The following is a 16,678-nucleotide window of genomic DNA, read 5'->3' as shown; positions in this document are numbered from 1 at the left end:
ATCTGCACTGTCATGATCATTGTAGCATCATTCATAAGCATCAACCTAAGTGTCTGTCAATGGATGAATGAATACAGAAAGTAAAGCATATATTGACAATGCAATACTAATCGGCCTTAAAAAAAGAGGGAAATTCTGTCAATTGAAACAACATGATGACCTTGGAAAACATTACACCAATTGAAGTAAGTCGAGCACAGAAAGACAAACACTGTGTGATCTCATTTATATGTGGAATTGAAAAAAGTGGAACTCATAGAAGTAGAGAATAGAGGGCCTGGGAGGAGGGGGAGAGGAAGAGGAGGGAAAGATGTTGATCAAGGGTACACATTTCAGTTAAAAAGGAGGAATAAGTTTTATTAATCTACGGCACAGAACTGTGACTATAATAAACAATGTACTGTATATCTTAAAATTGCTAAAATAGATTTTAAATGTTTTATTATAAAAATTGATATTAATATATGAAATGATAGATTTAATTAGCTTGATGTAATCAGTCCACATTGTAAATATGTATCAAGATATCATATTGTACTCCATAAATATGTATTGTCAATTAAAAATAAAAGAAATTAGAAAAAAGAAATGTGTCATTATTATTCATTGTAGTGAATGTTATTACAGGCACAATACCAATACAAATAGCTAAGTCTTTTAGAGCCACTGTGTTTCAGGCATCACCTTATATAGTTCCACATATTATCTAACCACACCCTCAGACAATCCAATGAGATGAAAAGTATTATTACCACCATTTGCTAAATGTAGGCTAAGTGCAGCAGAATGAGACAGTTGTCCCCCAAACCCATTTTCTCTCCTTTTTGGGTGCACAGCCAAACCACTTCCTAGCCCTGAGAATCCAGGTGTGGCCAAATGCCCAGTTTGGTCCATACATTGCCCATATGGCAATGTGTGTGGGCAAGTGGGTATGACTTCTCTTTCTCATTGTTCTTCTGCTGACAGATAATGCCAAGAAAACTTTAAGTTAAGCCACACGTTGATAATAGAATGTTTCTTGTTCCCAGAATAACTGTGTGGTACAGAGCTCCTTGCTGACCTGAGTGGATCTTGGCATGAATGAGGAAAAGAAAAAGGCAAAAACCAAAAACTCTCCCTGTGCTGGGATGCTGATATTACAAAGTGTTTCGTGTTACAATAGCCAGGATTAACTTAGCCAGCTTTTACACTGATGAAATCATGCAGTATCTCACAAGGTTGGAGAGGGGCGATGTCAAGTATTAAGCCCAAAGACATGGAGCTTGGAACTTGATTTTTAACTTAATACAACCTACGCCTCCTCCAGTAGCAGGGAAGCATGTAGGGGGTAAGAGGATGGTCAAAGGGCTGTATGGATCCCAAGCCCCCAGGGAGGTTACAACAAGAGGCTTCCCTCTTCCCAAAGAGGTCCCCAACTGATCTGTGGAGTTCAGGGTCCCCCACCTGCCCAGCTCCTGGTCACCTACCTGGACAGGAACTTTAGGAGAGGTGTCTCTTTATCACGCAATAATCTTGCTCATTTTCCATCAGGTAGCTCAGTTCTGATTTGGGAAGAAGACACCCCAATCATGGAGAAATAGGACAGCAATATTTGGGTAAAGATAAAAATGAAGCTCTATATTCAGTCTGGTGTTCGAGACAAGAGCAGGAGCCCAGAATGAGGCTGCTCCCTTCCATGCAAATAAAATGTTGACCTGTAACCTGGAAATCAAACCAAGAGCACAAAAAACATCCCTGGGGCAAGAGTCTATAGAGGGTCATGATCACCATCTATGTAACATTCATCCCCCTCAATCTCCATCCTACAGAATCCAACACTGTTCAGGGTCAAGCCCTTCCCCCTTTACAGCCATGGGACCCTGAGAAAGAGACATTTCATATCAGCAATTATTTTATAATTAACTCAAGTCAGTGTGTCTCAACCTCCCTGAACAAAAGAACCACCTGGGGATGCCCTGACTATGGGCCAAATGTAACAAAATTCTGGGATGAAGCATGGACATGAGGAGCTCTAAAAGTTCTCCAGGTGCTCAGGGAGGATTGAAAAGCATGGGTCTAAATTGACTGATGACTGACTTTCTGCTCTGTTTCTGTTTTTTTTTTTTCAGAAAATGTTGGGTGGCTGGGCATGGTGGTTCATGACTGTAATTCAAGCACTTTGGAGGCCAAGGCGGGCGGATCACCTGAGCTCGGGAGTTCAAGACCAGCCTGACCAACATGGTGAAACCCTGTCTTTAAAAAAAAAAAAAGAAAAGAGAATGTTGGGTGTTCTGCTATTTTGGAGCTATGATTTCTGAGGGTGCAAGTGAGGTAAAGGGAATTTGTATAAACTAAGGAACAACTGCATCAACAGTCTCAAGACAGAAATTAATCCTTGTACTATCAATCTCACAAACAGGATATCAAGAGAAAGACCCTGGACAAAAAGCAGTGCACACCATGTGAATCCATACATGTAACCTTCAAGAAGAGGCCAATCCAATGCATGGGGATGGAAGTCAGCACAGTGATGTTAAGGGCCTAAACTGTATTTCTATCAGAGTCTTCTCTAGTAGGGCTGGATATCAATTGGTCATCCATATATTGTAGGAGGAATTCAATAGTTAATTGTACTTCCCTTAATTCTTTTGCCAATGCATTCCCAAAGAGATGGGGACTGTCCCTAAAACCTTAGGGGAGGACAGTCCAGGTAAACTGAGATGCAGCATGAATGTGTGGATCAGTCCATTCAAATGCAAAAATATATTGGAAGTCGAGGTGTAAAGGTATACAAAAGAAAACAACCTATGAGTCAAATACTGTAAACCAATTAACATCTTCAGGAACTTGGGTCTATATTGTGTAAGGATTAGCAACTATTGGGACCACTGCCTTATTAACTCCTCTATCCCTATTGCTGTAAACTCCCAAGAGTTGGCTCATTGGAATTTGAGGTCCCACTTCTTCCTTTTGTAGCTTCCTCCTAATGTCAGGGGCAGATTGAGCAATAAAATACACACCCAGGAGAGCTCACCCCTTCGAAGAGTCTTCATTAGTATATTTCTGAAAGCTTCAACTAGGCAGCCCTGAAACAGAGTGGAATTTTCATCTTTCCCCTGAGTTGCTTCTGAGTTATTTCCCCTGAGTTATTTGAGATGGCGTCTTGCTCTGTCACCCAGGCTGGAGTGCAGCGGCACAATCTTTGCTCATTGCAACCTCTGCCTCCCAGGTTCTAGCAATTCTCCTGCCTCGGCCTCCCAAATAGCTGAGACTACAGGCATCTGCCACCACGCCCAATCTCATGCTGAAATTTGATCCCAATGTTGGAGGTGGGGGCCTAATGGGAGGTGTTTGGGTCGTGCGAGCTGATCCTCCTGAAGGGCTTAGTGTTGTCCTCATGGTGATGAATCACTTCCCCCTTGGTGAGTTCCTGCCAGAGTTCCCTGGGAGCTGATTGTTAAAAAAAAAAAAAAAAAGCCTGGCACCTCCCCACTCTCTCTCTTCCTTCTGCTCTTGCCAAGTGATCTCTGCACTCCCGCTCCCCTTTGCTTTCTACCATGAGTGGAAGCAGTTTGAAGCCCTCACCAAAAGCCAAGCAGATGCAGGTGCCATGCTTCTTGTTCAGCCTGCAGAACTGTGAGCCAAATAAACCTCTTTTCTTTATAAATTACTCAGCCTCGAGTATCCTTTATAGCAACACAAATGGACTAAGATAGCTAGGGTGATGTCATTGGAGACCATGGTGAGCTCCTGGCCCAGGGCAACATCATCTGGGATGTGGAACCGGGGTATCCCTTTTAAAGAGAATATCCACTCGAGTTGATATGTGTGTTGTTTTAATGGCTCTATGGTACTAGAATGAAGCTGAGAGGCGGGAGCTTCAGCATCATGCTGTAGGCAGGACTTCTAACTTGGCCAATTATTGTGGGCCTTTTGCCTCAGTTGTTGGTTTGACTGGTGATGGAAAAACTGGCAAGATCTTTGGATGGTGGGGCTTGTATTAGGCAAATGCAAGCATATAGGCCTCAACATGTATCATCTGATTGAAACAATGGCTGATTTGAAGGGTTTGGGTCCCTGAACTGCAGATCAATGAAAGCAGATGAGTAATTGCCTGGTCCCTGGGACAATCTATGATTAATGGATCATGGGAAAATATGCACCCTTGATCTGGCCTACAGCACTTACGGAATGAGGGAAGACTGAACATTTATTAAGATAGATTAGGACCTCCAGCAACATAGAGACCCATTTAGGGGTCCACTTGCTAGACTGGAATTTGAAAAGAAATTGAGGAGACCTCAATTAAACTAGCTATCTGAGCTGGGCACAATTCCATTGGGAGGCTGGAAGCCTGAGATGGGAGGTTCACTTGAGCCTGGGAGATAAGCCTGGGCAATGTAATGAGACCCTGTCTCTATAAATAAATAAATAAAATAGAATAAATTGACTATCTGGCATCTATCAGGGACATCAAAGTTCCATTGGATAGCTTCACCAAGAACCCAGAATTGTGTATTCTGGGAAATGAAATGTATGCCTTGGTTATTATCAGTCATATCTAACTCTGAAGGAAATAAGGAGTTATTTGGCCTTGTATTGTGGCCATAGATGTAGAGACATGTGTGATTTACATTTATGCTTTAGGTATCTGTGAGGTAGGAGATTCCTAGAGCTTTTTACTCTGAAACGGACAACTCTGAGGGAATGGCCCAGAAGTTTGCAATAAATGTGAAGATGTGGCCATTTGTTGACCAGGTCATCCAGTGCTAAGATGACTGCCTGAAGTTTGACCAATTGTGCCTGAAGTTTGACCAATTGTGTTGACTCTTGGGGACATCCTAAGAGATGCAACGTAGCAAGATTCCACTAATTTAAAAAACAACACGCCGGGCGTGGTGGCTCACGCCTGTAATCCCAGCACTGTGGGAGGCCGAGGTGGGTGGATCACGAGGTCAAGAGATCGAGACCATCCTGGTCAACATGGTGAAACCCCGTCTCTACTAAAAATACAAAACATCAGCTGGGCATGGTGGCGCGTGCCTGTAATCCCAGCTACTCAGGAGGCTGAGGCAGGAGAATTGACTGAACCTAGGAGGCGGAGGTTGCGGTGAGCCGAGATCACGCCATTGCACTCCAGCCTGGGTAACAAGAGTGAAACTCTGTCTCAAAAAAAAAAAAAAAAAAAAACACACACACACAAAATCAATATTTATGATGGCTGACAGTATCATTCACACAGTCTGCAAACTCCTATTGCTGTTTACTTGGTTAATCCCAAGGGGCTCCCCAGGTAGCCAACCGGTCTAGGAGAGGGGGTGACTTCCTCCAGTACCATGGCATGTGGCAAGAGACTGAGGACACAGGAGACCACCCCTCTTGTAGATGGAATATGCCAGAGGGCCCAGATTTGGCTCTATCCTGTTGAGGCCTCGGTAGTCATGCCAAGTTTATGGGTTGCTGTTTCTTGACCCAAAACAAATGGGCAGCTAGGTATTAGGTCTGTGAAAGTCTCTGTTTCTAGAAGAGCCTAGTATGTAGCTAGTCTGTTTGTTTTAATGGAGGCCTAGCATGAGTTTGAGAAGGGCAGTTTCTTTTATCAGAAGCCCTTGGGGAACTTCTGGCCATCAGATGTGGTCTAGAGACTCAAGGACACATGAGAAAAGGTTGCCAAACCTTGACAGTGAAGGGATCTCTTAGGGCGCTAACAAATGTGTCAGCTGCTGTCAATGTGGGCAGATTTTAAAGCCTTTGTTGGAGAAATCACCCTGTCTGATATTACAGGTTATTATATAGATAAGGATACAAGACACTGGTACTGAGGAGGGGTAAACAACATAGGTCTAAAGAACAGAATAGAGAACCCAGAAACATGCAAAGAAATATAACCAACTAATTTTTAACAAACCAGTAAAAGCCCTGACCGGACAGCTTATCTGGTGAATAATACCATACACTTGAAGAACTAACACCAATCCTTCTTAAACTTTTCCAAAAATCGAAGGAGAGAGCACTTCCTAACTCATTTTATGAAGCCAGAATTGCCCTGATGCCAAAGCCAGACAAACACAAGAAAACTACAGACCAATATCCCTTAAGAAAATTGATGTCAAAATTCCAAATCAAATATTAGCAAACCAAATTAAGCAGCATGTTAAAAGGATTATAAAGCATGCCCAAGTGGAATTTATTCCTAGAATGCAAGATGGTTCAACACATGAAAAACAATCAATATACTATACCATATTAACAGAGTAAACGGGAAAAATCGTCTATCTTGATGCAGAAAAAGCACTTGACAAAAATTCAATATCATTTCATGTTTAAAAAAAAACTCAAGAAATGAATAAAAGAAAACTATGTCAATGTAACAAAAGCCATATATAAAAAAAACCCCACAGTTAAATCATTCTCAATCATGAAAAACCAAAAGCTTTCTGATCAGGAACAAGGCAAAGATGTCCTCTTTCTTTACTTCTGTTCAACATGGTACTGGAAGTCCTAGCCAGTGTAATTATGAAAGAAAAGAAGTAAAAGGCAGCCAGATCGGAAAGGAAGAAGTAAAATTATTTCTGATCACAGGTGATGTTATCTTATATGTTGATAACTCTCAAGGTTTGCAAGATTGAAGAGTTCTGGAGATGAACAGTGGTGGTGGTTGCATAACGATACGAATCTACTCATTACCCCTGAAGTATACACTTAAAATGGTTAGGATGGTAAATTTTGTATTATATGTATTTCATCATATTTTTTAACATTTTTAAATAAACTATAAAAAACTATGGTGCACTCACCCAGCAGAGCACTACTCAGTAGTAAAAGGAATGAACCATATATACACAAAGCATGGATGATTCTCAAGATAATTATGCTGCATGAAAGAAATCAGACCACAAAAGAGTATAAATACTTTATGATTCCAATTATATTAATTCTAGAAAAGGCAAACAAATCTAAAGTGAAAAATGTAAATCAATGGTTCCCTGGGAAGGCAAGGAGGGCTTGTAAAGGGCATGAGGTAGCTTTGCATGTGATGGATACGTTCATTATCATGGTTATGGTGTTGGTTCCCTGAGTGAACAAAACTTACCAAATATGTACAATTATTGCATGACAATTACATATCAACAAAGCACCGAAAGGAACTGTTGCACATAAAAATCCAACCTCCTACTCATTTTAGAAAATCAGATTTGGCAACCCTATATTGACTCTGCCATCTCTTTCTTCTTGCTTTGGGAACAAAGAATGGCTGCCTACGTCATAGATGCTATAATCCCTGTAGTATAAGATCTGCTTTTTCTTAGCCCCTATTTTCCTGCAAGCACAGCACTGGCCTTGAGCTGCACAGCACAGAGACAGTAATCCATAAAACTAAAATCTTGAGATTATTTGCTCTGCCAGTAACATTAGTCCTAGGACAGAGGTCTAGAGGTCCTGAGAATTTCTGCAAACCCTGAATCCTGCATAGCCACATTCAAGGGAACATTCATGGGTGCACCTTTAGAACAGGTCCATTTCTCCTGGTTTACTATAATCTCACCTACTCCCTATTAATCACACCCAGTGTTTTTGTACAATTTATGGTCCCAGCAGGGCCTTGTAGGTCTTAACAGTTAAGAGACACCTGCCTAATGCTGAACTTCAGGGCATATGGCCCCTTGGCAGGTGCTAAACAGCATCTGCTTTATAGTGTTGGGGAATATGGGGCACCCCTTGGGAATAAGGGACCCAATTCATGCTGCTCCCACATGAACTGGAGGTTGTCACAACTGCCCCCTCCTCGGGGTACAAATTCATGCCATTCAGATCATAATAAATTCCTACAATTTTTCCTAGCAGGACTTGGTAGCAATGTAAATGAGGCCCAGTCTGGATTGACAGCTGTTCTCTGCCAGCCTCCTGTCCCCTCCAAGATAATCTGGCCACCCCTTTAGTTTGGTAGATCTTAGCTCTGTTCTAGAACCACCTTAAACAGTGATCAGACCATGGAAGATTAAAGGCAGCTTTATCGTAAGGCCTTTTTCATCGCACAAACCAGGGTGATACACAAGAGACAAGTTGTTGTACTGAGTAACATGAAGGCTGGATGAATCCATCACAGGCATAACACAAAACCAACAATGTCCCAGAGAAAGGGAAACCTTCTCTAGAACAAGCTGTCAGCAGAACCCTGCTCAGGTCTTCACAGCCAAAGGCTGATCATGTCCACAGCTAAACCAGCCACACAGGGTGGGAATGACATCTCCCCATGGCTTCAGACTACTCTCAATTCCCTTTAGGGATTGGAAAGGGAGAGGAGAGGTCTGCCTTCCCTGAGCACAGTGGAGTGGTCAACACATTCTCTGGAGAACTGCAGTGTGTGGTGCTGATGTGGCTTCTATCACAACCCCAGCAGTGAAAAAATGCTGATAAAATCCATGGTAAGAGAATGTAACTTGGCTCCAGAAAGCTTCCAACATAGCTAGCATTCCTAGGGAACTTCCCCAGGGTGGGTACGTGGATGAAAAAGGTTCGACTTGTAGTTGACAGCACCCTCAAAAGGTCTGTTCTCAGAGCTTATCTCTGCTGTGTGCTGCTGCACTGAACAGGGACGGAGCACATTCTCCACGCTCCTTTCTCTGGTGTGAATCTTCTGATGCCGAATAAGTGTAGGCCTCTGGCTGAAGGCTTTCCCACATTCACTGCACTCATAAGGCCTATCTGGTTTGTGAACTTTCAGGTGCTGCCTCAGATTGGACCTCTGCCTGAAGGCTTTCCCACATTCGCTGCACTCATAAGGCCGCTCGCCGGTGTGAAGTCTCCGGTGGTTATTGAGGCTGGAGCTTTGGTTAAAGAATTTCCCACATTCTCTACACTGGTAGGGCCGTTCGCCAGTGTGAAGTCTCCGATGGCTATTGAGGCTGGAGCTCTGGCTAAACAACTTTCCACATTCGTTGCACTCATAAGGCCGCTCACCAGTATGAACTCGCTGATGTTTCATGAGGTCAGAGTTTCGACTGAAGGCTTTCCCACACTCGCTGCACCTGTGAGGCCGCTCACCAGTGTGAACTATCTGATGCTGAATGAGGCTGGCGATGTGGCTGAAGAATTTCCCACATTCGTTGCACTTGTAAGGTCTTTCTCCAGTGTGAACTCTCCAATGTTTAATCAGGCTGGAGTTGCAGTTGAAGGATTTCCCACATTCAGTGCACTCATGGGCACTTCTGCCCGTGTGAACCCTCTTATGATGAATGAGGTTGGAACGCTGGCTGAAGAACTTCCCACAGTCACTGCACTCATACGGCTTTTCGCCAGTGTGAACCCTCTTGTGCTGGATAAGGTTGGAGCTTCGGCTGAAGAACTTCCCACAGTCACCGCACACGTGAGGGCTTTCACCGGTGTGAACCCTGCGATGTTTAACAAGGCTGGAGTGCTGGCTGAAGAATTTTCCACATTCGCAGCACTCATACGGTTTTCCTCTATTGTGAACTTTCTGGTGCTGGATGAGGCCAGCGGCATAACTGAAGAAGATTCCACATTTGCTGCACTCATAAGGCCTTTCTCTGCTGTGGATTCTCTGGTGCTGAACAAGAGTGGATTTGTCATTGATGGCATCCCCAGATTGACGGCACTTGTTATGCCTCTGTGCGGTGTGAAAATCCACCACAACTTCAGTGGCCTTATGTGGCTCCCCATTGCTAGGAGTGACCTCATGCTGCAGAAACTCTGCTCTGGCCACAAAGTCCTTCCCGTCCTCCCTGCAGGTGAAAAGCTGCTCTGATGTATGGTCTCCGTTGGTCTCCACAGGCGAAACCTCGTCCCCCTCCCTTCCAATGGGGTTGTGTACGTTCTGCTGCACCTGTTTCTGGGCAAGGTTTGCACTCAACTCATAGCCTTTCACATATGCCTCACACACAAATGGTTTCTGCCTGGGATGTGCTGCCTGGTGTTCAGCCAAATGCAAGATGTCTTTCAAGCACAGGCAACATATGTCAGAGGGGCAGGTCTTCTCAGGGCACAGAGGTGGCTTGGGACTCCTGTCCTGTGCCACTCCTTCTACAGAAACATTATGCTCAGAAGGTAACTCCTTGCCCTCTGTTCCATGGCAAAAATCTGAAAGCAGAGAAATGCTGCTGACATTCGTATAAACTTTACCTAGAAGGAAAGTGCCCCATCACCTATGCTTGGCTGACCTAAGAATGAGTCCACAGGATTGCTGGTAACAAGAGAATGCTCAGGTCAGGATAAGGAATAATCTGCTCTGCCATATACTGTGCCTAACCTGGTCACAAAATATGGGAGGCCTTATCAGGACCAGGGACACAGGAAGGGGGACAGTCTTGGGCAGAGAGGCAGGGTCTCTCACTCACTTCTCTTTAAAGGGCTTTTGGCAAGGTCAGGGCTGCTGGTAGCCTGTCAAGGCTACGCAGTGAGAGCATCTAGACCCAGAAAAACCTGCAGCTGAGTAGCTGGTGTTCGAGCATGTCAAAGAAAAAGCACATATCTCACAACATACTAAGTGTAGGCCAATGTTGCAAAGTGACGCAGAGGAAGCTGAAAGAGAGAAATGGAGGCCAGAAAGGTGGGGCACAGCCAGGGGGTCCAATTCAGAATAGCAATGACAAGTGGACAATGTATCAAGCACGGGGAAGGAAAAGTAGAGACGAGGTCTGGCTACTGGCATCAGTACTAAATGATGATGAAAAGGAGTGAACATGCTGTATGATGTAAACACAGTGTGAGGTCACATCCTCCCCCAGCTCCTGTTGCTGCTTACCAGAGCCAGGCCTGCCATAAACTCCTCTGGCCATGGCTGAAGTCATATCCATACTGTCAGGCACCCAGGGCTCTTTCCCCATCTCCAGCTGGGAAACAATGTGGGACCTGAAAGATATAAGTCCTAAGGGAAAGACAGGGTGGGTCAGTGGCCGGCACCTGCCCAGTTGAACTACCCCATGACAGACTATGGGACAGGAAATCTGAAGAGGATATCTGTACAGGGAGAGAGGGAGAGACAGCTCCCACGCTGCTGTGGGGGTGGATTCCAGAGAGGGAAATCCATAGACACAAGAGACATCCTGGTGATTACAACAAGCAGTAACCATATCAGTGCTTGGAATTCCTGGCACAGTCAGGCTTAGGAAATAATAGCAAAATGAAAGGCACAGAATCTAAACCACAGAACTGTCAGATCTGGATAATCGCCCAGGAGGGAGGGAATGGCAGAGTCAGAGGGAGTCGTGCACCTGACTGCAACACCCCTCATGCCTGGAGCTTCCCTGCAAGGCTTCAGGCAGCAGGTGTGGGGGCCGCTCAGGGAGAGGAGTGGGCAATGCACATAGCTTAGCCCTAGAAGCCGCAACACGCATACCAGGAAAGTAGGGATGGAAGCAGTACCAGTGGTCTGGCTGTGGGAAGGAAAGAGCTGTTTCTTGGGCAAAGGGGACAGGCAGAGATGAGCTCGGGACCTTGGGGTAGGGGTGACGACCTTACCCAGTGAGGCTATAAGTGCAAAGTTTTCCAGCATCACATCGCAGTACAGGAGTCTCTGAGCCTCATCGAGGAGCCCCCACTCCTCCTTTGAGAAGTAAATGGTCACATCCTCAAAGGTCACGCAGCCCTGCCATGATGGGGACAGTTCGTTCCACGATCAGTCTCTGTCCTTGGGACTCCCTATCCATCCTCTGCTCACTCTCCTCCCCAGCTCTAGGAGGTAGCAGGCCCTGGTTCTGTGGGCACCCAGCACACAGCAGCAACAGGCAGGGTGCAGAGAGGCACCCTCTAAGCTCTGGGCCTGAAGTGCAGCCTCTTTTCCTAGTATTGCCAATGCCATGCTTCTCAGATCCAAACGTGGTCTTCTCCCTTAAACCCCAGTCCAGAGCCTTGGGGTGAACAGCTCACACTCCCTCCCACATGCAATTTCATTCTTTGGACTGCACCATCCTCACAGCTCCAGACCTCACCACGGCCTCCCACTGCCACTGCTACTCTCTCCCCATCCCAGCCCCTATCACAGCCATCTCCATGGGCTTCCATCTGTCACTCTGCACACGGCATCTGGAGAGTGCCTGGCAAACACAACCCCAATCCCAGACTGCCCCAGACCTTTGATGGCCTCCACTGCCAAGGGCAACACCCAGGTAAGGGGGAGAGGGAGCACTCCACCCTTGCCTTGGAGACCCCCAACTCCCCTGGCCTGGGCTTCAACCTAAGCCACCCATGGCAACCTAAGCCACACATGGATGTCACATACCCTTGGCCTTCTTTGTTGCACATTCTGACCCTGTCATCACTCACAGTCATTAAAAAAAAAAAAAAAAAAAAAGTGAACCCCTTTGGCCATCCTACCCCCCACCCACCTAAGGCCAGCAACTCTGCCAACTGACCCCGCCTCTTGTCCCAAGCTAATTCCCCAGCCTGAGGACAAACCCCATCAAGGGTCACCACAGAAGCCTGGAGAGAACACAGATGAGCATATAAGTACCCGCTCAAGCCTCACTGCAGTATTACCTCCTCTACTGCTAACCCTCAGCATCCATCTCATTCATGTCTACACTCTCTGGGAAGATCTGGCCACCTGCCAGACCCTCTTGTAACCAACCGACTGGCAGGCTAGCGGGCTGGCGGGAAGACAGGGGCTTAGCTCCCTCCCCGTGCTTGCCAAAGATGTAACCAGGCGTGTCCAGGTTCTTGGGCTCACTTGCCCCAGGAATGGGGAAAGGGTCCTGGCGGCGTGGTGAGCTTACCATTCAAGTAAATATCGGACCCAAATAGTTTTGCAGAAAGTGATTTATTAGGGGGAGGGAGGGAGGGAGGGAGAGAGGGAGAGAGGGAGAGAGGGAGGGAGGGAGAGAGGGAGGGAGGGAGGGGGAGAGGGGGAGGAAGAGAGGGAGGGGGGAGAGAGAGAAAGAGAGAGGGAGGGAGAGGGGGAGAGGGAGAGAGAGAGAGAGAGAGAGAGAGAGCGCGCGAGCGCGCGTGAGAGCGCTCCCATGCTGTTGAGGGAAGGGATCCCAGACAGGGAAATCCCTGTAGGTATGGGGGCAGTGGGATTTTAACCCTGAAGTTATTCCCTCCTTATTCATGTTCTTGTCCAATGAGAGGAGTTCTTTCAAACGTCCTCTGGAGTGATTGATCTTTGACTCCTGGATTGGTTGTTTGGGCCCACAACAGAGCCCTTTCTCCCAGGGCTTTTAGCTGGCTTTCTGAACAAAAGAAGCTCACCTGGAATTTCTACCTACCCGGATGGGGTGGGGGGTGGATGAAGAAGGTATGGCGCTGGGAAATTCTTGCCTTTGAAACAGGCAATTTTCCTTAACACAGTCCCTCACTCTGACACCCCCACATACCCCCAACGCCACCACCGTGACCACTACTGTTCCTCACCTGTCTTTACGATGCCAAACAAGCCACAGTTCCCAAGCAAGAACCCTCCTTTCAGTTTTCCAGCCCCACCTTCCTCTTTTTTCAACATCATTGTCACCACTACTTGAAGTTTTACCTCCAAAATCTGACACACAGCTACGCTCCCGTCCACACACCAGATGCCACATTTTGGATGTTTCTAACTGTTGAAATAAACAAAGACCAACGAAATGAGAAAAGCCCAGGATACTTATTCAAAGCTCGCTATAGCAAGAGACTCAATGCAAGCCAAGAGTGGGAAAGCCTGTAATCCCAGCTACTGGGAAGGCTGAGGAAGGAGAATTGCTTGAACCCGGGAGGCAGAGGTTGCAGTGAGCTGAGATTGCACCATTGCACGCCAGCCTGGACAAAAAGAGTGAGAAACCGTCTCGAAAAAAAAAAGAAAAAAGAAATAAGAGAAAGAAAAGGAAGGTTTCAGGCGTGCCGTGATTGGAGGATCCTATTTGCAGGTGGGTGAACTAGAAGTGGGCATCCTATGTGATTGGTTAGGGTGTATAACTGCCTTTCTCTGGTTGGTCTTAAGTCAGAAGCAGGAGTTAAAATGAGGGAAGGTGTCTGTTGTTAATCAAACCCTGGCCGTTGGGACTGCTCATTACAGAAGTTATTGTTTTAACTTCCTGGATTGTCAGTCCAGATAGCAATCTGGCTTCCCTCGGGTCTGACATATACAGTAGGCTGGCTTCCTGCTGCATGGATTGTTTATTGTAGATAGGGGGCTGGTTTCCTGGGCAGGCTCTGGGGCATGATCTGGCCATTGTTCACATGAATATCCAGTCTCTCATAACCTTAACAAATCCCTCAGAACACCCTAACTGTGTGTCTAGCTGGCCCACTCTTCAACTCCACTCCTGGGTCTCTGGGACATCACAGGCTCAACCTGGCCAAAATCTAACTTCCACTGGTTCCATGGAAAATTCCTCCTACAACCAACTTAGTTCACGAAGTTGGATTCATCAAACAAAAACCACCAATTCCTCCCTCTTTCTCCCCCTCCACATCAGAAAATTTGGTCAGTCTGACTTAAAAGACATCAGGTTCCCAATCACTTTCTCTACCTCTAGTCCCCACCCCGGCCCGGCCGGCAGCAGCGCTGGCCTAGGCTATTCCACTAGGCTATTCCTTGGCCTCCCTGCCTGCGGCTCACCCCGTGTTAAGACCAGAGTCACAGCATCCCCCTCCTCTGCCCTAAACCTTCCATGGCTCCCATCGCCCTCAGAACAGAGGCCCAACTCTCCGGCCTGCCGTTCTGGGCTGTCTTCGGCCCACCAGCTCTCCGGTTCCAGCAGACATAGTACTAGTAACAGTGACCTGGGCGGGGTTCCTGAACACTCCCAACTCAGTCTCTACACCATACCCCACCCCACCCCCAAGCTTTTGCGCATGCTGGTTCCTGTGCCTACAAAGCCCTTTCTCCCTTCATCCCATTACGTTTCAGAAACGGAAGCCTGTCTATATAAACCCTGCCCTGATTCAGGATCCCAGCTGGGAGCGTCTCCCTTCCAGGGTCCCCTGACAAAAAAACAAGGAAATGGGAAAGGCGAAAAGTCCTAGAACAAAGCCATCTTTTGCATCTCAATGCCAGGAACAGGAGGGCCTGACGCGCAAGCACTCACCTGCGCGGGGTCCCGCAGCGCCGCCGCCGCCGCCGCCATTGGAGTCGGTGATCTGAGCAGGGCTCCAGGGTGCGGGCGACCGCGGGGCGGGGGTGGGGGTCTCGCGGGCTCAGGCTACCACCACCTGGCGGTGTCCCGTGCGAGGTTTGCACTCCCAGCCTCAGTCTCCCCCGTGCAAAATGCGCACGGGGCCCGGGGCGCAGGCTCTGGGGGCGCGGAGAGCGCGCAGCTCCGCCGGGCACCCCAGTTGCAAGGGGTCACGGTTGGTGCAAAGGCGCGGAGGGGGTCCCGGCCTCACAGTCCCTCGCGCGGTCTGCTTCACGGGGTCGGCCCCACCTCCTGGGGACTCAGCCTCCCCGCCGGGAAATGACCTGTGAGGCTGCAGCGCAGGAAGTTCCGGCCCCCACCCAGGCGGCCCGGAGAGGCGCCCTCTCCCGGACTGTCATAGGGCTGGCGCCCGCCGCTGACACACAGGCCGGGCCTGGGGATCGCGAGTTCCTGCACAGCCTCTCGCCTGGTGGGGGGTCCGGGGCGGGACTGAGAGCCCACCTCGCCGCGTCCCCACCGCCGCCGCCTGCAGCCCTCGGGCGTTCGTCTTAAAGGGGCAGCTCCGGAGCCTGCGGCTGCCAGCGGTACACCCCGCCCACCTCGGAGGTCCAGGAGAGGCCTAGGCAGTGCGCTTCTTGCGCGTGTGGGCGGCGGCGAGCCGCTTGACCCCTAAGGGACCTAAATTCACACTGAAAAATGTTGATCGTACCCAATGGGCGGGGTCTTTGCGTAGTGATATTAAATGTTGCTGTCATTCAGGGCTTCTCAAACCAGCAACGTCAGCATCACCTGGGGACTGGCTGAAAATGCAAGTTCTGGGGCAACAACTTAAACCTAAGGACTCAGAAATTCTGGGGATGGGGCTCAGCCTTCTCTGCTTTTCGCGGGGAGGCGGGGGATGGGTCTCGTTCTGTTGCTCAGGCTGGGGTGCCGTGGCGTGGCGTAATCATAGCTCACTGCAGCCTCCACCTCGGGCTCAAGCCATCCTCCTGCGTCAGCCTACCAGGTAGATGGGACTACAGGCGTGCACCATGATACCCAGCTAATTTTTAAATTTTTTGTAGAGGCTGGATCTCCCTGTGTTGTCTAGGCTGGTCTCAAACTCCTGAGCTCAAGTGATCCTCTCACCTCGGCCTCCCAAAGTGCTGGGATTATGAGAGTGAGCCACGGTGCCAGGCCTCCTTCTCTGTTTTAACAAACCCTCTGGGGACTCCAGTGTGGCTCTAATTTTAGAGCAGGGACTTCCATTGAAATCCAGTAAATAAAATGGGAAAAATAACACTACATGTCTCATGGCGAAACCAGCTTTGCAAAAATTATAACTGAGAAAAGTATGGCAGTGAGAGATCTGACCTAACCAACTCCATCTTGCTTCTAACCTCCAAGCTGTCCTTGTTCATTCCTGAGCATAGGCCTATTGAACTTTGGGAGAAACTTAGTTTATAGTTCTACTTTGAAATAAAGATAACAGCCCATTCCCAAAACAAACCCTCCCTTTGTAGGATAAACAAATTCACCACAAGATTAGAGATTGTGGTTTTGGAGTCATGCAGCCAGAGGACACAAGGTTCTAAACCTTCCCAGTTGCTCCTGGGGATAACATCACTATTGTAAAACTTTTTTTTTTTTTT

The 16,678-nt window shown here is 47.6% G+C and overlaps 1 protein-coding gene across 2 annotated transcripts; it reads right to left on the bottom strand.

Annotated features, from left to right (window-relative positions):
• Window positions 1–6,142: 6,142 nt before the first annotated feature.
• On the bottom strand, window positions 6,143–15,620 carry ZNF792 (zinc finger protein 792). 2 transcript variants are annotated; one of them, XM_037729808.1, is made up of 5 exons: window positions 15,000–15,047; window positions 13,463–13,529; window positions 11,458–11,584; window positions 10,742–10,864; window positions 6,143–10,077 (listed from the first exon to the last, which is right to left on the bottom strand). In XM_037729808.1, exons 3-5 carry the CDS (start codon window positions 11,489–11,491, stop codon window positions 8,456–8,458), a joined length of 1,779 nt encoding a protein of 592 aa, XP_037585736.1. In that variant the 5' UTR covers window positions 11,492–11,584; window positions 13,463–13,529; window positions 15,000–15,047; the 3' UTR covers window positions 6,143–8,455. The 2 variants fall into 2 exon arrangements, with proteins under 2 accessions (XP_037585736.1, XP_017359694.1); XM_017504205.2 differs by lacking the exon at window positions 13,463–13,529 and having other exon boundaries at window positions 15,000–15,620.
• Between the last annotated feature and the right edge of the window lie 1,058 nt (window positions 15,621–16,678).

The sequence above is a fragment of the Cebus imitator genome, unplaced genomic scaffold (genome assembly GCF_001604975.1).
Source record: "Cebus imitator isolate Cc_AM_T3 unplaced genomic scaffold, Cebus_imitator-1.0 Scaffold318, whole genome shotgun sequence".
Taxonomy (NCBI): Eukaryota; Metazoa; Chordata; class Mammalia; order Primates; family Cebidae; genus Cebus; species Cebus imitator.
Note: the sequence above shows the minus strand (reverse complement) of the source record. Positions and strands in the feature narration are given on the sequence as shown.